At 44.5% G+C, this 22,547-nt stretch overlaps 1 protein-coding gene and 6 non-coding genes across 7 annotated transcripts; 6 read left to right on the forward strand and 1 right to left on the reverse strand.

The window, feature by feature from the left end:
- Positions 1 to 801: 801 nt before the first annotated feature.
- Positions 802 to 874, forward strand: trnaf-gaa (transfer RNA phenylalanine (anticodon GAA)). Its single transcript has one exon. It is a non-coding gene; the product is annotated as a tRNA-Phe (tRNA).
- A 7,992-nt stretch (positions 875 to 8,866) lies between these two features.
- Positions 8,867 to 8,939, forward strand: trnaf-gaa (transfer RNA phenylalanine (anticodon GAA)). Its single transcript has one exon. It is a non-coding gene; the product is annotated as a tRNA-Phe (tRNA).
- Positions 8,940 to 9,048: 109 nt separating this feature from the next.
- Positions 9,049 to 9,121, forward strand: trnad-auc (transfer RNA aspartic acid (anticodon AUC)). The gene has a single exon. It is a non-coding gene; the product is annotated as a tRNA-Asp (tRNA).
- Positions 9,122 to 14,140: 5,019 nt separating this feature from the next.
- On the forward strand, positions 14,141 to 14,196 carry LOC138243796 (U7 small nuclear RNA). The gene has a single exon (XR_011192414.1). It is a non-coding gene; the product is annotated as a U7 small nuclear RNA (small nuclear RNA).
- A 279-nt stretch (positions 14,197 to 14,475) lies between these two features.
- On the reverse strand, positions 14,476 to 14,787 carry LOC138243176 (histone H4-like). Its single transcript, XM_069198691.1, has one exon. It carries the CDS (start codon positions 14,785 to 14,787, stop codon positions 14,476 to 14,478), a length of 312 nt encoding a protein of 103 aa, XP_069054792.1.
- A 753-nt stretch (positions 14,788 to 15,540) lies between these two features.
- On the forward strand, positions 15,541 to 15,629 carry trnay-gua (transfer RNA tyrosine (anticodon GUA)). Its single transcript is given in 2 exon segments — positions 15,541 to 15,577; positions 15,593 to 15,629. It is a non-coding gene; the product is annotated as a tRNA-Tyr (tRNA).
- A 3,666-nt stretch (positions 15,630 to 19,295) lies between these two features.
- trnal-uag (transfer RNA leucine (anticodon UAG)) lies at positions 19,296 to 19,377 on the forward strand. The gene has a single exon. It is a non-coding gene; the product is annotated as a tRNA-Leu (tRNA).
- Positions 19,378 to 22,547: the final 3,170 nt, after the last annotated feature.

The raw sequence follows: 22,547 nt of genomic DNA on the forward strand, positions 1-22,547 counted from the left end.
TTGGCCCTTGCTACACGGGCTGAGGCCGTGTTTGGGGTGACTGGAAGTGCCAGCAGACGCAGTGCGCCCTGCCGGCTGACCGAGACGGCGACAGAGGAATCCAGCGAAGGGGAAGAGGAGCCAGCCCGGGCAGCGACCCCCGCGGAACAGCCCCGCACGCTGATTTGCAACCGCTGCGGGAAGAGGGGTTCTGCCGGGCACCCGAACCTCGCACTCCCCGATCGGCGTCGGGAAACGGGAATGGGGCGGCTCAGCGTGGGGAAGGCCGCCCCTCGAACACCTCAACCCCCGCTCCGAAGAGCGCTGTTAAGACTGGCGCCCCTCACGCCACCGTGGGGCGAGTCGGCTGTAGCCGGGGCCTGTACCTCCACAGCAAAATCGAGGACCAACCCTGCCTGGCCCTACTCGACACCGGTTCATCGGTAACCCTACTCCGGCCGGGCGTCCTCCCCGACACTGAGGGCACCAACCCCTCAGGATGGGAGGCTTTTCAAATCGTTCTTTGTGCATGACGGCTGTGCCGCCTAGCAGATACAAATGGGTTGTACAACTTTGAACTAGCAAATGGAAGAGGGCTAAGCCCCCTCTCTTTTAGCCCAGGTTCGATCTGTCTCCCAGAATCACCAGGGCGCACGCACACACACACACACACACACACACACACACACACACACACACACACACACACACACACACACACACACACCCACCCACCAGTACCGTTGAAGTGCTCTGCTTCATTTCTAAGGGCAACTCAACATTCACTCCTACCCCGAGAAAAGAAAAGACCCTGTCCGCACAGCTGAAATAGCTCAGTTGGGAGAATGTTAGACTGAAGATCTAAAGGTCCCTGGTTTAATCCTGGGTTTTGGCATTTTGTTTCATCGCACCCTTTGCTCCTCTCTCCAGCGCCCCCTGCCTAAAGTGACGCTTCCCTTTCTCAGCCCGAAACGCAAGCGAGACACCAGCAGCAGACCCTGGAGGTTTCCATAGTGTAGCGGTTCCGTTACACCCTGCTACACTACGATGCCTGGATGTTTGCGAATTTGCTCCCTTGTGTTGGCTTGTCCCGCACTGGACAAACATGTATCAGCTTGTTCCCTTCTCCCACCCCTCTCTGTGTACAGTACAGCCTCCTGTCCTAACTGGAGAACCTTATCCAGCAGTGTTTGTAGACTCCTGTCCTGAGTGGAGGAGCTCACCCAGCTGTGTCTGGAGAGACGCCAGGGTATCAACTTGTTCCCCTCCCCCACCCCCTTCTGTGTAAAGTAGCGCCTCCTGTCCTGACTGGAGGATCTCACCCAGCTGTGTTTGGAGAGACGCCAGGGTATCAACTTGTTCCCCTCCCCCACCACCCTCTGTGTACAGTAGAGCCTCCTGTCCTGACTGGAGGAGCTCATCCAGCTGTGTCTGGAGAGGAGCCAGAGTATCAGCTTGTTCCACACCCCCACCGCTCTCTGTGTATAATAGTGCCTCCTGCCCTGACTGGAGGAGCTCATCCAGCTGTGCCTGGAGAGAAGCCAGGGTATCAACTTGTTCCCCCCTCCCACCCCTCTCTGTGTACAGAAGAGCCTCCTGTCCTTACTGGAGGAGCTCACCCAGCTGTGTCTGGAGAGAAGCCAGGGTATTGGCTTAATCCACACCCCCACCTCCACCCTTCTCTGTGTACAGTAGAGCCACCTGTCCTAATTGGAGGAGCTTGTAGGCAGGGTATCGACTTTAACAACAAGGCTGGGCAGTTTGTTCCCTTGTCCCAACCCTCTCTGTGTACAGTAGAGCCACCTGTGTTAACTGGAGGAGCTCATCCAGCTGTGTCGGGAGAGATGCCAGGGTATCGGCTTGTTCCACACCTCCACCCCTCTCTGTGTACAATAGAGCCTACTGTCCTCACTGGAGGAGCTCATCCAGCTGTGTCTGGAGAGAAGCCAGGGTATCAGCTTGTTCCGCACCCCACTTCTCTCTGTGTACAGTAGTGCCTTCTGTCCTGACTGGAGGAGCTCATCCAACTGTGTCTGGAGAGAAGCCAGGGTATCGGCTTAATCCACACCCCCACCCCTCTCTGTGTACAGTAGAGCCTACTGTCCTTACTGGAGGAGCTTGTAGGCATCCTCTCACGAGGCACCAATAAATGTAGGTGTCTTGTGCATTTACCGGGACAATTATTAATTGTAGCAGTATGTCACAAAATGATTCTTTGATGGTTATTAGAAGACCGACCCAGCGGGATAACTCAGCAACGCACACACACATGGATACTAATACACAGAAATACATTTATTATTACATAAAATGTGCATATCAACATAACAGATCTTATAGTGAGGGTTAGCAGAATACAAAAGGTATATATTCAATCACGAAGACTTACAAACCAAGAGGGACATACTTTCCATATATCATTCATTTAGATCATTTTGTAAATGAACTTTGTTACAACTTGTATAATAGATACTCAAAAGCAAGTACATGATTCATAGGAATTCAATTGATATCAACTCAGAGTGAGGTAACAATTGAATTCTTGAGCTGTAATGCAGAATGTTGAATACTAGTCCGCTCTGTGGGGATTCAGATGTCCTGCGGAGGCAAAGAAGCAGAGGCAGGCTGTTGCTGCGTCCAATCGGCGCTCTTTGGCCCAGTGCCAGGCAGTGCTGGTTCGACGTGAGAGAAGGAGAAGGAGGAGAGAGATTTCTGTTGCGGTGCGCTGCTGATGCTCTCTGAAGACTGGTTAGTTAGTGTTGGCTTAAACTAACGAGAGTTTGCACACAGAAAAGTGACTGCAGATCCGAGAAAGTCACAATCTTTAGACAGGAAGAAGACTGGTTCGTTCCCGATGTAGCGCGAGTCCTGAATATATTCAGCTGTCCACAGCTCTGACTGTAGTTCACTCGTTGATCAGGTGAGCGTTCGCGGTGGGTTCACGAGGCTTGCTGCTGGGCTAACCTCGGGTGGATCCTTTGGTTACGTGCGGGCAACATCCGTTCTCGACTCTTAGAACAAGGAAAAGTCCTGGCACTCAGACACATTGGCCGTTATGTGACTGTCTGAGCTGAGTCTGAGGATGTCCAGGAGGAGCTGGAGTTTTACCTGGAGGAACTACGGTCGCTCATTGGTTGAAAGTTCCATGGGCATTCGAGAATCATTTTGTGACTTACTGCTACAATTAACAATTGGCCCAGTAAATGCACAAACCCCTACATTTATTGGTGCCTCGTGAGAGGATGCCTACATTTATTGGTGCCCAGTGTGAGTAACCATGCACTCTGACCTTGGGGTTGTAAACCACTTGGGATGAGACTCTCCCTTGGAATCTCCCAGACAGTGAGATTACCGTGGTTCAACAACGACATTCGCAATAAAATAAAAGATAGATCCATCGCATTCAAATCGGGGGACAAAGAGCTGTACAAGAAATCACGGTATGCATTACAGGAAGCCATAAAACGCGCCAAACGGAGCTACAGAGTGCGGCTTGAAACGCAGTGCGCTGACACCCGGAGGCTGTGGCAGGGATTACAGTCAATCACAGGCTACAAGGGCTGCAGCCAGGAGATTGACACGAACAACGCATCCCTGCCTGACGAGCTGAACCACTTCTATGCCCGCTTTGACGCTCTGAACACGGGCAATGCTGAGAAGACCCCAAGTGTGCAGGGCGAGTTTGTTCTGAAACTCTCAGAGCAGGACATGCAGAAGACTCTGAGCAGGGTGAAAATCCGTAAGGCTGCAGGGCCTGATGGGATACCACCTCGAGTCCTAAGGACATGTGCAGCCCAGCTGACCACAGTGTTTACGGACATCTTTAACTCCTCCCTGTCACAGTCCATGGTCCCCACCTGCTTTAAAAAAAACACTATTGTTCCAACCCCCAAAAAGACAAAAGTGACATGCCTGAATGATTACCGCCCAGTAGCATTAACATCTGTGGTGATGAAATGCCTGGAGAAGCTGGTGTTGTCACACATCAACTCCTCCATCACAGAGTCCCTGGACCCCTTGCAGTTCGCCTACCAGAACAACAGATCAGTGGATGATGCTGTCTTCCTGGCTCTGCATACAGCCTTGGAACACCTGGACACTAAGAACTCATATGTGAGAATGCTCTTTGTGGACTACAGTTCAGCATTCAATTCCATCATACCTAGTCAACTGGTGACAAAGCTCAGGGGATTAGGTCTGTGCAACTCTGTCTGCAACTGGCTGCTGGACTTTCTTATCGAGAAACCACAGGTGGTGCGGATAGGCAATAAAACATCAACTCCACTCACCCTGAGCACTGGAACCCCACAAGGCTGCTGTCTGAGTCCAAGGTTGTACTCCCTATTTACTCATGACTGCGCAGCAAGACACAGCAACAACCGCATCATTAAGTTTGCCGATGACACCACTATAATAGGACTGATCAGTGATGATGACAAGTCCACTTACAGGGATGAAGTTGTACAGCTGCTTAGGTGGTGTCATAGCAATAACCTGGACTTGAACATAAAGAAAACGAAAGAGCTAATAGTGGACTTTCGGAGACACAGGCCATACACTCACAGCCCACTCAGTATTGATGGAACGGAAGTGGAAACAGTCACCAGCTTTAGGTTTTTGGGAATTCACATCTCTAAAGATCTAACCTGGACTGTGAACACTGACTCTATCATGAAGAAGGCTCAGCAGCGCCTTTATTTCTTGAGGTGCCTCAAGCGATGCGGGATGCCAATACATGTGTTGGTGAACTTCTACCGCTGCACCATCGAGAGCGTCCTCACCAACGGGATCACTGTGTGGTATGGTAACACCTCTTCGCAAGAAAGAAAGGCACTGCAGAGAATGGTCAATATGGCCCAGAAGATCATCGGCTGTGGTCTCACCGATATTAAACAGCTCTATGAGGACCGCTGCCGTGATTCTGGCCATCACAGAGGACAGTCACCACCCCGGCATGAGCTCTTCACCCCACTGCCCTCAGGCAAGAGATATAAGAGCATACGGACACTTACCACTAGATTCTTCAATAGCTTCTATCCACAAGCAGTGAGACTGGCGAACACATTTAGCCATCCCCCTCGGACCACACCTACACCATCACCATCTACCTCTTTATGATTTCTTATCTATTGCACATCTCCAGTCATTGTTTACATGTCTGTATTGTTTACATTCAAACTGTCTACATGTTTACTTGCACATTGTCTATTGTTTGTTTGTACATTGTCTTGATGCACTGTTTGCACTTTGTCTTGTTTTTTACACTTGTTTTACAATCAAGAGACTTTCTGTAAGTAAGAATTCCATTGTACCAGTACCGGTTACATATGGCAATAAAGTTCAAGTTCAAGTTCAAAACACACCAGCAAGTCCACCTCTGAATGGCTTAAGAAAAACAAAATGAAGACTTTGGAGTGGCCTAGTCAAAGTCCTGACCTGAATCCGATTGAGATGTTGTGGCATGACCTTAAAAAAGCGGTTAAGGCTCGAAAACCCTCCAATGTGGCTGAATTACAACAATTCTGCAAAGATGAGTGGGCCAAAATTCCTCCACAGCTTTGTAAAAGACTCATTGCCAGTTATCGCAAACGCTTGATTGCAGTTGTTGCTTCTAAGGGTGGCCCAACCAGTTATTAGGTTTAACTAAATGTTATCCACAACTTCAAACACCTGTGAGAAACGGGCAACTGCAGTGTTACGCCTGCTGGCTCCACAGATAATCCTTTTTTGAAGTTTAAGGAGAGGATTTCTTCAATTCAATTAAATGTTTCAGAAATGCTGAACTATTGATGTGTTTCACACGCAGCACTGGCTCTCCTTTGCTTACAAATATTTTTTTTTACACCAATTTACTCAACTACGATTTTTGCTGAGCATTTTGTTTGCTTGCTTCCTATTGTATACTGTGCTGATTTCTGTATTGTTCAATTTCCCTGTTGATTTTAGTTTCTTGTTTTCGAAGACAATCAGACCAGCTGTTCTGACCTTACCCTGCACTGGAGCCACTCTTTTCTTTCCAAAGGCATGGAGAGAGATACTACTGCAGGTAACACCCCATGAGAAACATCATGAGTTTCTGGAAAAGCTCTCTACCTGCCCGCTCCCCACACCGACGTGTGTGATCAGGGATTTAAAGGGACATTCTGAAGTGTAGAAACATTTTCTCGTTACATACTTTTTCTGTGCAGTTAGTTCTCCTTCAACTCCACCCGACAACAGAGGTCATTTTTAATACAGGAGTAAAGGCACACTGCACATCTGCAAAACATCACGTTAAGGTTTAGGGAGAGCGACATCAGTGATTGGAAGGTACAGATGCAGCCATTCAAAGTGCGCGGTACAGACACGTACCGGAGGTAATTGGCTAAGGCGTCGGGCATTGTGACGCGCAATGACGCAAAATACCGTGGTACGTGATTGGTTGACCGACAGGGGCACTCGTGGTCCTTTGGTCGATCGTAGAAAGATTTACAGTAAATGTCTTTACTGTGCCCGTTTTAGCATTGTATATTCATATGGAATTTTACCACTGAAGGGAAATCTTAGTTCCTGAGCATAAGAAGAATAGGAGCATACTGGAACGCGTGTGAAGGCCATAAACGATATTAATTTTGGAACATAAACATACAGTAGATGGCTGGTCTCTGTACTTTAAATAAAAAATACACACCAGTATTCCATTTCTCCCTAAACATTGTAAGCTTCGAAGTCTTTAACTAACGTGATACCGGAGTCAACAAGCATACTTTTAGAATTTGATTAAAAGGGAATATAATATGGAATCGCGTATCTCAAAAATTTAATAACGGTATGATTATATCCGTGTTCTGCGGCAGGGTTGTGTAGGGCTGTTTCGCCTGCCTGTTCATGCGAGCTGTCTTGTAGCCTACTGGTCTAGGTGCGTGACTACCAACTAGCAGGTTGTGTGTTCAAATCCAGCTGGTGCTGGACTTTTCATTTTTATTTATTTATTTTTTAATCGCGTAACATAAACATATTACCGTATGCAAACTGTACTGTATACAGTATGTATATGTATATTTAATGTCTTAACTGTGCCCGTTTAATTGAATTTAAAAAAAATATTTAAAACACGAACATTAAGCTGTTTACATCTTCCGCCTGAGAACAGTCACCCGTTGCTACCCAACGCAGAACGGTGATTGGCTGACACCATCTGACACCCCTCTGATTGGAGAAAAAAGACGTGCTGGTTTGCTATACATACTGTACCAGGAAGAGGATTTCTTTCTATTCAAAACGTGTATTTTAAAAGTTTAAGAAGTAAAAACCTTACAGCGTACACAGATTTCTAAACTGATCAGGATCGTTATCTTTGTCTTATGCATAATAATGTTCACCGCTCTGTCCAGCAAATTAATAATAAACTTTATTTTATATAGCGTTTTAAACGAATAAGTAATTAGATTGCTCATAAACCTAATCACTTGCTTTTTCTTTTTATTTTTTATTTAGGCTCAGATTTCAACTATAGATCGTATTATTAATAACCATAATAACATCCCAGTTTATCCCAGTTTATCCTGTTTATCATAAACAAAATCCACCTCAATTTTCAACAAAATCAATACCTCAACACTCTATACTCAACAACGATAATTCACAAACAACCAGAACATGTAACTCCTAAATAGACCTCATTTCCATAGCCCCACCCCTTATGCATAACCAACATCCCTCCCCTGTTCTCTCTCTAGGTGGATTCGCCTAGCGCTGTGTGGCGGGATCTGCACAGTGCATGTCACAGCGCATCCTGCTTTCACTTCAATGCGCGTCCTGATGTACCCCAGTCTCCCGCGTGACAGGTGGGGACAGGTGACAGGTCCTATACTAAGGTGGAAGACATCGCTCTCTCCGACCCCCGGCATCGTGTCCCGACCCAGCGTGCTGGAAGCCGACGCGTGCTGTGATCCCTTTACAGAGCAGAAATGACAACCGAGGAGCCGAGAGATCATTTCAGCATTTCGCGTCTGAACGGAAAACACAAACGACCAACTCGGAATGACTTGCCTTTGACGCTTTTCAAAGCGTTCTTTGTGCACGACGACTGCGCCGCCTAGCAGATACAAATGGGTTGTACAACTTTGAACTAGCAAATGGAAGAGGGCTAAGCCCCCTCTCTTTTAGCCCAGGTTCGATCTGTCTCCCAGAATCACCAGGGCGCACACACACACACACACCCGTGCCGTTGAAGTGCTCTGCTTCATTTCTAAGGGCAACTCAACATTCACTCCTACCCCGAGTGCAGAAAAGACAGCATCCACAGCAACAACAGCTCAGGTCTCTGCACAGGAGCTAAGCTGCCCTCATCTCCTCTGCTCTGCGGCTCCTGCGGAGTGGAGTCCTGCCTGGAGCCGTGTTTGCAGGCGGCGGCTCCCCGCGCCCTGTCTGTGCGTCGTGTCCAAGAGCTCCTGGGAGGAAGAGAGAGCCCTCCCACTCGGGGGCTTTTCCACGGTCTGTGTGAGGAGGGGCGGGTGTGTCCAGTAGCTTATCGAGCGGAAGCCTGGGGCGGCGGAGAGCTGTGATCGTGCAGACCTTGAGGTGTCACCTCTTTGTCTGCTTTCCCACCCCCCCTCCGCCCAAGCTCTGCTCCAAAGTAGCCCGGCAACCCCTCACACCTGCACGTGTCACAACCTAAGGTGCGGTCATGAGACACCCATGGGGTGTCGTTCTGTTCTTGCTAATTGTTTCCTGCCCGTCGCAGGCAGGAGTCCATGCGAGGAAGATGCGCTGGACAGAGCTCTGAGGGCGCAGCTGGGTGGCTTTCCTTCTGAGTGACGTTCCTGCAACACTCTCCCGCTACTCTTGGTGCGCTCATGCCACAACACAGGAAGGCTGGAGCAGGTGGCTGTGGGTTTTGCGCACCGCCGAAATAGCTCAGTTGGGAGAGCGTTAGACTGAAGATCTAAAGGTCCCTGGTTCAATCCCGGGTTTCGGCATTTTGTTTCATCGCGCCCTTTGTTCCTCTCTCCAGCGCCCCCTGCCTAAAGTGACGCGTCCCTTTCTCAGCCCGAAACGCAAGCGAGACACCAGCAGCGATCCCTGCAGGTTTCCGTAGTGAAGCGGCTATCACGTTCGCTTATCATGCGAAAGGTCCCCGGTTCGAGACCGGGCGGAAACAGCCTCGTTTTGCACACTCCTGTACTTCACAGAGGTCTTGAGCGACCGGTCATTTGTTCCCAATGTATTTCCGGTGCCTTCGTGCACTCTTGTACCAAACGCACGTTCCTTCTGTACGCGGAGCCGATCATTTGCAATTGGGCTGTGCCGACAGACCAGGACGAGCTCTGTTGGCTCAAAAGCAGCGCAGGACCTGCAAGAACAACAGAAAGATTAGCATCCAGCGGGGGCCTCTTAGTGAGCCCAAGATCTCATCAAGAATCGGCTCCAGCAACAGGGCTGGGCGCATTGTTCCATTCTCCGACCACTCTTGGTGTAAACAAGTCCCTCTTGGTCTCTGCTTGAATTGCACTTTCCTGCGTTTGCTTTGGTGTAAATGGCTTCCCCTGCATGGGCGAATGTGAAGAAGATGCTTAGTAAGTAATTGAAGAAAACCGAGAAGAGGTCGGAGTGGCCTCTGTCGTTCATCAACGATCCAGTCAGGCAGTACTCTTCTGTAAAGCGCCGTTCGTTCACATCGATTGACTTTTTTTTGCCTTCATTCGTGCAAGTAGTAAAAGCAGACGCCCCTTTAGGGAGCCTGTCAGCACCCGTTGTTTTCCCCTTCTGTAAGCTCTCCATAGCCTCTCAGCTCTTCTACTGTCAAATCCCCCTCAAGTACTTCCCTATCTTCTACACTCAAAACGTTTTCTAGCTTTGAGGTAAAAAAATGAATTTCTTCATCCTTTACCTCTGTAGAGCTTCTCTGTCCTGTCCCTAGTTTCTGGTCTGCTGTCCTTCCTGTCCCTCTCTTTCCCTCGGGCTATATATTTCCGGGTCTTGCACTCTGTCCTCGCTCAGCATTGACGTTCGGATGTCCTGAGACCTGCCTAGCACCAGGGCGCCCCACGTCCGCTCCCTGAGGGCATAGGTTTCTATACGGCATTCCTGAACTCTTTGCACTAATGAGCCCGGGCCTTTTTCCCGTCTCGCCGCTACGCATATGGGTCTTTTTCCGCACTCCTGCTCCCCACGGTTAGTCCCTTTGGACGTCCGTGACAAGAAGGCCTCGATGCAGGAGAGGATAGCACTCAGCTCTGTACTCTCTCTTCCCTCCTCATCAACTACACTTTCCATGACAGACTTGGAGCCTACCACTTTCCTGAAAAAGAAGCGAGTACACTTCTCATTTTCTTCCAAGAACTGACCTCTGCTTCTTAACAGCACTCCTCGACTGCTTTCTTCGACTATGCTCCGGATGTCCTTTTTTAAAAGGGTGATATCCTCAAGCACATTGAAGCCACTGTGCAGCATCGTGTAGAGACGCTGCAGCTGCCTCTGTTTCCTGGCTAGCACTCCTCTCCGTCTGGCAGCAGCCTTCCTTCCCTCAGCCATGAAAAAGGCCTTTGTCCTCACCTTCACCTCCTCCCACCACTCCCCTACTGACCCGTACAGACACTGCAAGGACAGCCACTGTGATAGTTTCTCCTTGTAGCGGGATACTAGAGCTCTCTCCTCTCCCCTCCCCCTTTCTCTTGCTCCACCTCCTTGGCCTCTTGGCTGGGAGTAGGTACTCTTGGCCTGCCCGCGGTGCTTGCTTTCTTCCTCGAGACTCGGAAGCGCTTTCCGCTCCCTCTCTCTCTCTTTCTGCCTCCTTGGCCTCTTGGCTGGGAGTAGGTACTCGTGGCCTGCCCGCGGTGCTTACTTTCTTCCTCGAGACTCGGAAGCACTCTCTCTCTCTCCTCCTGCGCCTGCACCTAGCTGGGCTTTGCCCACAAGGACAAAGTCCAGGGCTCCCTCGCTGCTCCTTTAGCAGCTAAACCCTCCTCTCCACAGGACCTTGCTCTCTCTCTTTCTCTCCTTTTTTCTTTTTTCTCCTTTCCAGATGGCAGACAAGAAGACACTGATCCGGTTCCACTGGACCAAGAAAACAGAGACGATGCCAACTGCGAAATCCTTTTTCATTACCTTCCTGAGAGGGATCCTGCAGTTGGTGGCCGGAGATCTCTACTGCCTGCAAGACAACAAGGCAGAGAGATACATGGAGGCCTACATGGCCACGGTCACCTCATATAGGGGTGTAACCCCGGTGTCCTGGCCGAATTTCCAATTGGCCCTTACCAATCATGGCCTCCTAATAATCCCCTTCTATGAATTGGCTACATTACTCTGCTCTCCTCCCCACTGATAGCTGATGTGTGGTGAGCGTTCTGGCGCACTATGGCTGCCGTCGCATCATCCAGGTGGATGCTGCACATTGGTGGTGGTGGAGGGGAGTCCCCATTACCTGTAAAGCGCTTTGAGGGGAGTGTCCAGAAAAGCGCTATATAAGTGTAAGCAATTATTATTATTATTATTATATGAAAAGGCAATGAAAATGATCAGAGAAAAAGGTAAGCACCCCGGTTTCTCTGATTTCAGGCCGGAGCCTATGAGGAAGACAAACCAGAGGACCATCACAGTCCTCACATACAACCCCTACGTACCAATGGAACTGGTAACAGCGTTCCTAGGGAGGTATGTAACTGTGGTGGGCAAACCGATGGAGATCAGGGACAGTTGCGGCGTCTGGTACGGCAAACGCCAGTACCGAGTCCTCCTGAAAGAGGACCTAGAGGGCGTCGACGGTTTCCAGCACCCCCCGGCCCGCTTCAACATCGGAGCCGACAGGGGGTACCTTTACTACCCCAGGATGCCGGATTTCTGCAAGAAGTGCAGACAGTCCGGCCACAAGGAGAACACGTGTGACATCGTCAGATGTCACAACTGTAACAAAGAGGGGCACCTGGCAAAAACCTGCCGGGCAGCCAAAAAGTGCGACGGATGCGGTGCCGAGGGAAACCTCCTTCACCAATGCAATCAATCTCCGTTCCGCCGTTGTTATTTATTACATGGAGTGTTAATATGTGTGAGATGTTCCTTTTGAGATGTTTTTTTTGCAGAATAAAGTATATTTTGTAGAACAAAAAACATCTTATGACAAGGTTTACAATTTATCTGTTGAACTACATTCTCATAGGTGTGGTCACATTCCAGGTCATTTGTTTACGTTTTTGTTTCTGGAGCAACTGTTAGATGAAATGTGCTAATACAGTGCCTTGCGAAAGTATTCGGCCCCCTTGAACTTTTCAACCTTTTGCCATATTTCAGGCTTCAAACATAAAGATATAAATTTTTTATTTTATGTGAAGAATCACCAACAAGTGGGACACAATTGTGAAGTGGAACAAAATCTATTGGATTTTTGAAACTTTTTTAACTAATAAAAAAATGAAAAGTGGGGCGTGCAAAATTATTCGGCCCCCTTGCGTTAATACTTTGTAGAGCCACCTTTTGCTGCGATTACAGCTGCAAGTCGCTTGGGGTATGTCTCTAGCAGTTTTGCACATCGAGAGACTGAAATTCTTGCCCATTCTTCCTTGCAAAACAGCTCGAGCTCAGTGAGGTTGGATGGAGAGCGTTTGTGAACAGCAGTTTTCAGCTCTTTCCACAGATTCTCGATTGGATTCAGGTCTGGACTTTGACTTGGCCATTCAAACACCTGGATATGTTTATTTGTGAACCATTCCTTTGTAGATTTTGCTGTATGTTTGGGATCATTGTCTTGTTGGAAGATAAATCTCCGTCCCAGTTTCAGGTCTTTTGCAGACTCCAACAGGTTTTCATCCAGAATGGTCCTGTATTTGGCTGCATCCATCTTCCCCTCAATTTTAACCATCTTCCCTGTCCCTGCTGAAGAAAAGCAGGCCCAAACCATGATGCTGCCACCACCATGTTTGACAGTGGGGATGGTGTGTTGAGGGTGATGAGCTGTGTTGCTTTTACGCCAAACATATCGTTTTGCATTGTGGCCAAAAAGTTCGATTTTGGTTTCATCTGACCAGAGCACCTTCTTCCACATGTTTGGGGTGTCTCCCAGGTGGCTTGTGGCAAACTTTAGACGAGACTTTTTATGGATATCTTTGAGAAATGGCTTTCTTCTTGCCACTCTTCCATAAAGGCCAGATTTGTGCAGTGTAAGACTGATTGTTGTCCTATGGACAGACTCTCCCACCTCAGCTGTAGTTCTCTGCAGTTCATCCAGAGTGATCATGGGCCTCTTGGCTGCATCTCTGATCAGTCTTCTCCTTGTCTGAGCTGAAAGTTTAGAGGGACGGCCAGGTCTTGGTAGATTTGCAGTGGTCTGATACTCCTTCCATTTCAAGATGATCGCTTGCACAGTGCTCCTTGGGATGTTTGAAGCTTGGGAAATCTTTTTGTATCCAAATCCGGCTTTAAACTTCTCCACAACAGTATTACGGACCTGCCTGGTGTGTTCCTTGGTCTTCATGATGCTCTCTGCGCTTTCAACAGAACCTTGAGACTATCACAGAGCAGGTGCATTTATACAGAGACTTGATTACACACAGGTGGATTCTATTTATCACCATCAGTCATTTAGGACAACATTGGATCATTCAGAGATCCTCGCTGAACTTCTGGAGTGAGTTTGCTGCACTGAAAGTAAAGGGGCCGAATAATTTTGCACGCCCCACTTTTCATTTTTTTATTAGTTAAAAAAGTTTCAAAAATCCAATAGATTTCGTTCCACTTCACAATTGTGTCCCACTTGTTGGTGATTCTTCACATAAAATAAAAAATTTATATCTTTATGTTTGAAGCCTGAAATGTGGCAAAAGGTTGAAAAGTTCAAGGGGGCCGAATACTTTCGCAAGGCACTGTATGTAACCTAACTCCAATGTGAATAACTAGAAGAGGGGAGCAGCTCCATTCCAGACCAAGGGAGCTTTGAGATTGGCTGGACCAGATCTCTCATTTGCATATCTGATTTGGAAATATAACACTAAACCCCCTTCTTGCATGGATTTAACTTGCACCCAAGAGTCCCCTACTGTGTATTGCTACTTATTTTTTATGATAAGTGGTGATTACCAGTTGACAGGTTTTATTTGTTGAATTATAAATGGTTTTGTATTATCATCCTGAATGGCCTGTCCTGCCTGTTTGGTAGGGTATTTGTTTTCATTTCATTTACCAAATTGAATTTTTGCTCTTTTAGTATTTGTCTAGAAGGCTTTCTGAAGTCAGGAAGCCCATTTATTTGGTGAAAAAAGATTCTGTATTAATATTAATATTTCTCATACAACATAAATAGGGTCTTTTATGAATAAAAAGATCTTGCACTTGGAAATCTTGAGCAGTTTTGATTCCTAATATTTGACCTTAGGTGCGGGAACGGGTCTTTTTTGCAATTTGATTTCCAATTGATCAGCACAGTATAGAAAATAGACCCATAAAGCAACCTCAGCAGTGACAAATGTCACTGGGTCACTTGGGTTTATACGTCGGGGTCCGGTAGTGAAGCTCCGCTCCTGTTTAGCCTCCGAAGCCGTACAGGGTGCGGCCCTGGCGCTTCAGCGCGTACACCACGTCCATGGCGGTGACGGTCTTCCTCTTGGCATGCTCGGTGTAGGTGACGGCGTCGCGGATGACGTTCTCCAGGAACACCTTCAGCACACCGCGGGTCTCCTCGTAGATCAGCCCGGAGATCCGCTTCACTCCCCCACGGCGAGCCAGGCGGCGGATGGCGGGCTTGGTGATTCCCTGGATGTTGTCACGGAGAACCTTATGGTGACGCTTAGCGCCTCCTTTCCCGAGTCCCTTTCCGCCTTTGCCTCTTCCAGACATCTTCTAGTTATCAGCTGTGAACACGACACACACTGCTCATCTTTGATGTATAATAGACATCTTTCTTTGATGTCTATTAGACATCAAAGAAAGATTTTTATAGGTGTAGAAACTAGTAAATAAAGCCAATGATTTGTTTTAGAAATGTATTCTTAAAATATACAATTATTCACACCTTAACAATATGTAGTTCAAATTATACATTATATACAATATTGTATTCAAATGTCTAATCATTATAAAAAACACAACTAGTAAACTTCAGTTAAAAATTCTAGTAACATGGCAATATATATATATATTAATGACAAACACAAACTAATTACATGAACACGCTAATATTTAACTCAAAACCACATTTCGATTCAGATATAAATTTTTAAAATTTACAACTTCTTTATTTTCACGAAAATATTATTAATGTAGCACAAACGCTACTTTCTAATAAAGACAGAAAGAAACTGTTTGTTTTGTGTCTCATGGTGATCCTCCTCTCGAGACTAATGAAATGTTTAATATGATCCCTCGAGAAAAAAAAGGAATCAATTTCCGCCTGGAATGATTGATGCCCCATCAAACATTTTGTAATATCCCTGGAAGTTTATACAGTAGAATCCTGGTTCGTGGCTTAAATTCAAGTTAATGAGACTAAGGAAACGAGTTGGAAACTTGATGTCGAAGTGGGATTTAAATCACCCATTTCACATTTTACTTCATTGGGCAGTATGTGCCAGAGAGCAATGCCACAGCATCTCTTCGATAGCTCAGTTGGTAGAGCGGAGGACTGTAGTGGAGTTAACAGGGAATCCTTAGGTCGCTGGTTCGATTCCGGCTCGAAGGAAGGTGCTTTTCGTGTAATTTAATCAAAGAGTTAAAAAAGCGAATCTGTTTTATTCAGACATTGATCAAAAGCTCAATAATCGACTAAGCAAAGGTTCCTGTTCCGAATTCAGCCCACGTCTGATTGTCTTGTTTTGGCCAAGATCTGATCTTTGAATTAAGGGACTACACTGTCTGCTTTGTAATTCAAAAATACATACAAATGTCAAGTTTTTTGTAGATATAAAGGTGTTCTCTGTTTTCAAAGGATAGTTACTTAATTGGCATAATGATTTGGTATTGATTTTGTATCATTGTATTATAAAGTTTGTGCTTTCTGTGTTTTTATCGTATTGTGAACTTATTTTTTAAACAAATGCTTACAAAGGCAAACACGGCACACATCTGTTTATACCAGCGGTGAATTGTACATTTTTATTAAGTACAAGCTACTGTGCACTTCTGGGAGTATAACAGGTTCGATATAAAGTGGCAAAAATATAAAAGGGGAAAATACCCCAGACTGCATGTAAAGCCCTCGTTGTGACTGTTTTAGATAAAATGGCGTACTATGCACGAAATGTTGCAGAAACACAATCTGATATTTTGATACAGCTAGGCCAGCGCTTCCAAAGCATGCAGGTGTAGAACAGGACTTAATGCATTTTTATACAAAAATTCGTATTCTATATTCTGGTCGCTTGCAAATTAGAATGGCATATGTTTAGCAATAATATTATTTATGGTACCTGAAAGTTTCAGGTTGTTGCACAAAGCTAAGGTATGCGTATACGTGATCTGACAACTGGAATCAATTTCCTGTCGTTAAACTCTGTTTATTTTTAAGTTGAGGCCCAGGATCCAAATCTTCAGTTCTGATTTTTTAAAGTGATATCTTTCCTTCCTGTCGTGGAAGTCACACGATGTGAGCAATTGTTTTTTTTACGTTGCGATCCAAAGAGCCTCAGACGCACAGTCTAACAGTAACCAAACCAGAATGGATTCTGCTGGGAGCCGGGCCGAGCTCATTCTCACTCCCTTTGCTGAAAACAGAATTATTTCTTCCCCGAACATCGTCTACAGATCACTTGTGCGCTTTTAACCTTCTCGCAGCTACGGGCGAGACTGACGCTCATGATATGAAGGCACCCGCTGGAAGACATTCTCTAACTCTCACAATCGCGACAGACTTCGGTTTTAAAAAAAAAAAGTAGATATAGCCCTGAAAAAAGCATTAGCTTTATCAGTTTTTACATTAATCTATTTTGAATCAAAGTTTGATTTTTTTTATTGCATTTTACATTATAATAATAATAATCATCATCATCATCATTATTGCTTACACTTATATAGCGCTGTTCTGGATACTCCACTCAATACGCTTTACAGGTAATGGGGACTCCCCTCCACCACCACCATTCTCCTGAATGATCACAGGACCTCGGTTTTACGTCTCAGCCGAAGGACGGCACCTGTTTACAGTTTAGTGTCCCCGTCATTGTACTGGGGTATTAGGACCCGCATGGACCGCAGTGTGTGCGCCCAGCGACAGAAACCAGATGTGTGTCGGGCTCGGCTGCGAGCAGGACAATGACGTCACGGGGACAAAGTAGAGAAAATCAAAACGGTTCTATAAAAGACCTGTGTCAGCTGTTGGTTTGCAGTCTGGACTCTAAATCCTCCGATCCGATTTTAAATCTCTCTAATACCTGAGCGGCTTCTTCCGAGTATTTATTCGTATACTTATTAGTAGTATGAAGGATGTGACAAATTTATGATTTCTTGGAACAAAATGGTTTTTATTTGCATTCGAAATGAAGCGGAATTTTAGCGCGACACACAAACCCTTTGTCTTTTTTAGATAGTGATTTTTAAACAGATATAAATGTAGAAAACGTGTTTTATTTTAGCACTACAATAGCAGGGTCAGTGGCGTAATGAATAACGCGTCAGGACTTCCATCAGAAAATTATACTGTAGGTTGGACTGCCGTCTGGCTTGTTTCGTTTATACCACTTACATTCTTTTATATAAATGAACTCCACCTGAAAGCTATAGAACACACTTTAGGTAAGTTGTCTGCAGCCTCATGCGAATTTCGACAACTTACCCAAAACACTGTACTGTCTGGAGTTCAGCTCCAGCTCTGAACTCAATTGCAATGAAAAACCATGCGTAACAAAACTGGAGAAGAGCTGAACTTGTGCTCAGTTCGGTGATGAGGGTTCAGAACTGTCCTTGTTGTAATTAGCACGAACTGCACAGGCTCTGAATCAGACCATGTCAATTAGTCTGATCAGTGTAGGACACGTTAATGTAGAATTATTAATAGGCTTATTAGTTAGTTAGTTAGTTCAGGTTTACCCACCTGAACTAATGTAGAATTATTACTTGGTCTGTCTCTTGTTTGTATATAAATGAATGTCTCTGACAACTTAATGTTAGTTTTACGATGTAGGTCAGGCGTTGACATATGCACGAGTATACGAAATGTCTCACTCCTGATTCAACTCATGTTCTATAGGAGATTGGCGATCCCTCCTGTTTCTCGTACAACCATATCAGAACAGAAGACCGTGTCACCCAGCTGTGATTCAAGATCGACTCGCATCTTTATCCCTTTTTTGTTCGTGATCATTATTTTCTTTAGTTATGATCAATATTGAACTTTTTCGAAATGAAATGACAATAATCAAACATGCTGGCAGATTTTTGAAAAGTATTTGGAATTGACAGGGTGCCCCTTTGGAACAGTCGTCAGAAAATGTGAGAAAATGAAAGTTATGTAAGCTCTCACACAAAGCATTGAAGATTGGAATCTGAGTGTAAAAAAGCTACCCATCTCCAAATGATAGGCAGGGATACACACCATGACTCGAATAGACTCAGCGAACTTTAACACCTATGATATTACGAGTGCTTTGCACGTGTCGAATTTCAAGAAGGAACTACTACAACAGTTGTGGATATAATTCATTACCACCGGCAAAGTCCAATACCGGCAACTTCTGAGAAAATAATGTTCACTCATGGAATTTGGTCTTTGAACGGCTGGCGGGAAAATTCATTTATACTCCTGTTGCACCCTCAGCTGAAACATGTTAAAATAACAACGCAGATTTGTTGGAGAACCTGACAAGAATTATTGGGTTAGCACTGTATGTATTCTGGTATATTTACTTTAATTTTAATATAAATGTAAACATGCATGCTGTATAATCTATTGTAATTTTAAAATATGTTAGCTGAGGATGCGAGGGGGGCTATTATACCTTGTGAAACACGCAAGGAACTGTAAAAAAGGCTGGTATTTGAAAAAAATTGGCGATCACAAGAAAACCACAATTTATGTGGTATTATCATCAATATCCTTCAAAATCTATGTTCAAATGAAGGATTTAAAGAAACTATGAAAAAAGCAACAGTAATAGCAGAGGATTTTGATTTTTGCTCTTCAAGTCAGTAGATCGACGTAGAGTTGCGCCCCTACAAACAGCACAAAGGATGAAACCCACCTCCTTCGTTATTGCTATGTTTGTGCCAGTGAAAGTAGCGTTTGTGCTATTGAAAGCATCTCGGAAGATGAAGTTGCAGTCACTTCCACATGTCATGATATCATTAGAACGGACGACAAGAGCTGAAGCCCCCCAGTCCAAGCCAGGAATGTGAGGAAGACAGACATGGAGGAAGGTAGTGTGGCCGAGTGGTCTAAGGCGCTGGATTTAGGCTCCAGTCTCTCTGGGGGTGTGGGTTCGAATCCCACCGCTGCCAAATGTTAGTGTTTTAAGACCTGCAATACGACCAGTAAAAGTGCTTTTTGTTAGGCTGCAGGAGTTGTTTAGAGATAGACTTTCTAAAAGACAGGCTAAACATCAAGGCAGAAAAAATATTTTGTTTTCTCAACAAAAATTCTCTTTGGCATGTTCAGCTTTATGTAGGGAACAACATCTGCCAAGATCACTTTTGAGGCAGTGCACATGATAGTGTACCGGCAAGTACAGTACATTCAATATTGGCTGTGGTGGTGAGCTGCTTTTGTCTGTGAAACTTTTAATTCTTCACGCCGAATCGTTGGCAGGGGTAATAGCTTATCTTTGAACAGAGCGCTCCATCAGAAATACTTTGTTCGTGCTCAAAAGAGATCAGAGGATTAACTTCATGAATTCACATAGCATACCTTACAGGAAAGATTTAAAAGGGGAATTGATTGTGCTACCTGATGTTGTTCCTGTGGTTTCTTTGGATACAAAGGTGAATGTTCTTTGACGTTCTGCTAGAGTATCCACTGGGTGGGTTTTATCGATAAGCTCGGATAGGTCATCAGTGCTCCGTCTCCGGAAAATAATCAGCACTGTTTTTTCCTGTGCTGTCTTTTAAAACATATAAGATCACGAGTTTACAGATTTCTCCAAATAACAACTATACATTTTAACCCAGCGGTTAGCATTCCTTCAATCCAATAGTTTTACTCTAGGTTAAAAGCAGCGCAATATACAGAGAGATGATATTCAAATATTTCAGTGTTCTGTTGGATTACCTGTATGGAGATATCGCTCAGAATTCCTAATATGATTTTGAGTTCAGTTTTGCTTTACTACTTTCAGAGTCTTATATTGACCTTGCTGAAGCAGAGAAGTGACATAATCACAAACAGTCTTATTAATATTTCAGTTAAATCTTTTTTTTCTGTAGTAACATCAGTTGATATTAATATTAGTCCTGATTTATAATTTTTTGTCATGGTTGATCTTAAATAATTTTGTAATTAGTTTCAGTTTTGAAAAATCATGCAGAGAAGCTACCAAAACTGGTATAGTTCATATAATGATTAATGCAATAGCAGCATTTTGGGTTGAAAACAAAAAGTATATCTTGGTATGAATCCTTAAACTTCATAGATGGCGTTCTAGGACTTCTCGCTTCAGATAAAGCTGTCAATACATCATAGATTTCTACTCAATCAATATCAGCAGTGTTATCACTACCGAACACTAAATATAGATCCTGGCAATACTTCGTGAGATCTTCGTAAGAAAATCCCAAATACTACGGAAGGAATCAAATTTATATGTTTCTTTGGATCGAGAAGATGATCATTATGAGACTCAAAACATGCCTGTCTTTTCTTTTTTCGAGGACAAATGGATTATTGAGGTGTAAAGATGGGTTCAAAACCAAAATCACCTGCTATCGCTGTTGTTTCTTCAAATCCTTCAACTGATCATCGATATCGAGGAATAATATATAGTTTCTTCAAATCCTTCAACTGATCATCGACATAGAGAAATAATATTATACAATTGTGGTTTTCTGTTAATTGCCAATTTGACTAATTACATCTTCGTTTACAGATGTCTTGCATGTATCACAAGGTATAATAGTCGTCGTGCGTCCTCAGTTAAAATGTACGACAAAAGTACAACATTTATGGTTACATCCATATTGAAATGAAGGTAAATATACCAAGATATTAAAATACAATTGTACAGTCCTAACTTAATAATGCCTGTGAAGTTTTCCAACAAATCCGAACTGTAATTTTGAAATATTATAGCTGAGAATGAAAAGAGAGTACAAAGATCAAATTCAATGAGTGAAAATGCACCAGTAGTTCTCTAAACTGAGTTTCTTCCCTGAAATGACTTGCTTGCGAAGCACCAAGCAGCCTTGAACGGATCGCGGAAATCAAATATACAGTACAGATGGATTCAGAGTGTGCTTTCCAACTTTTGTGCAACAATTACCTTTGATAGGGTGGAGTTGTCTTCACAATCTGGGTTAAATAAAAAGGAGTGACGTCAGTGTTAAACAGCTTTCCTTCTTGGAGAACAACGGTTGTGTTCCATATTTCTAATTATTTTGGTTTCAAGATCGCAATTTAGTGTGAAACATAAAAGCTAGCTGGATAAGCTTTATTAATTTCCCTCATGGGATCAATAAAGTATCTACAGCAGTGGTTCTCAAACTTTTTGGACCAAGCACCACCCCTAATCCAACCAAAGCATCCTAGTACCACCTACAAGTCATCATCTCATAGGAACCCCAGAAATAAATATTATAATAATGAACTTTATTTGATATAGCGCCTTTAAAGGTGGCTTCTCAAAGTATTTTACAGAAAAAAAACATTAACAACAACTAATAAAAAAGCACCATTTCAGTGAGAGGGGTGAGCCTATTTAGTTGAGCAAAGGAGATGTGAATTAATTTTTCGAGCCTTGATACAATTCACAACAGAGTCTAACAGATATTAAATCGTCAGGCATTTTCTTGACGGCAAAGGTCTCGCGGTGGATGTTGTAATGCGTACATTAATTTCTGGAGCAACCTCTCTAATTCGTGCAACTGCACCGTTATGTCGGCTTGTCATTGCTCTAGCACTGTCTGTACAAACTCAGACGCATTTTATCAAGTCGAGGCCATTCTCTTCGAAAAATTCATTCAGAAGCTGAAATATGTGCTCTCCTGTAGTTCCTGTTGGTACAGAACAGAAAGTCTTCATGGGACATACCCTCAAACTCGTATCTAACGTAAACGAGCAAATTGGCCAAATCGACTACAGACTCATCTAATTGCAGTGAAAAACATCTGCTCATCTTAACGCGCTCTATCAGTGTACTTTTGATATAATCCTTCATTTCAATAATTCTTTGAATGACTGTGTCTTTCAGGGGGAGGGGGGCAGCAGGTCGAGCTGTTTAGCAGCTTTTTCTCCACACATAATACGTGTCAGCTCTTTTGCCAACGGTAAATAAGGTTCTTCAAAAATAGTGTAACTTACCTGCTTTAGCAATCCGCAAGCTTGCATTTTTCCGCGTTTCTGTTTTTATTTCCGTATTTATTTAAAGTTTTTATTTCATGCGCATGGGAGCGAAACACAGAGACGCTTGGTGTATTTTTCTCAAATTCGAACAGTTCTTAAATATTTTTCTGTTATCACG

This window comes from Lepisosteus oculatus, chromosome 14, assembly GCF_040954835.1.
Source record: "Lepisosteus oculatus isolate fLepOcu1 chromosome 14, fLepOcu1.hap2, whole genome shotgun sequence".
Classification (NCBI taxonomy): Eukaryota; Metazoa; Chordata; class Actinopteri; order Semionotiformes; family Lepisosteidae; genus Lepisosteus; species Lepisosteus oculatus.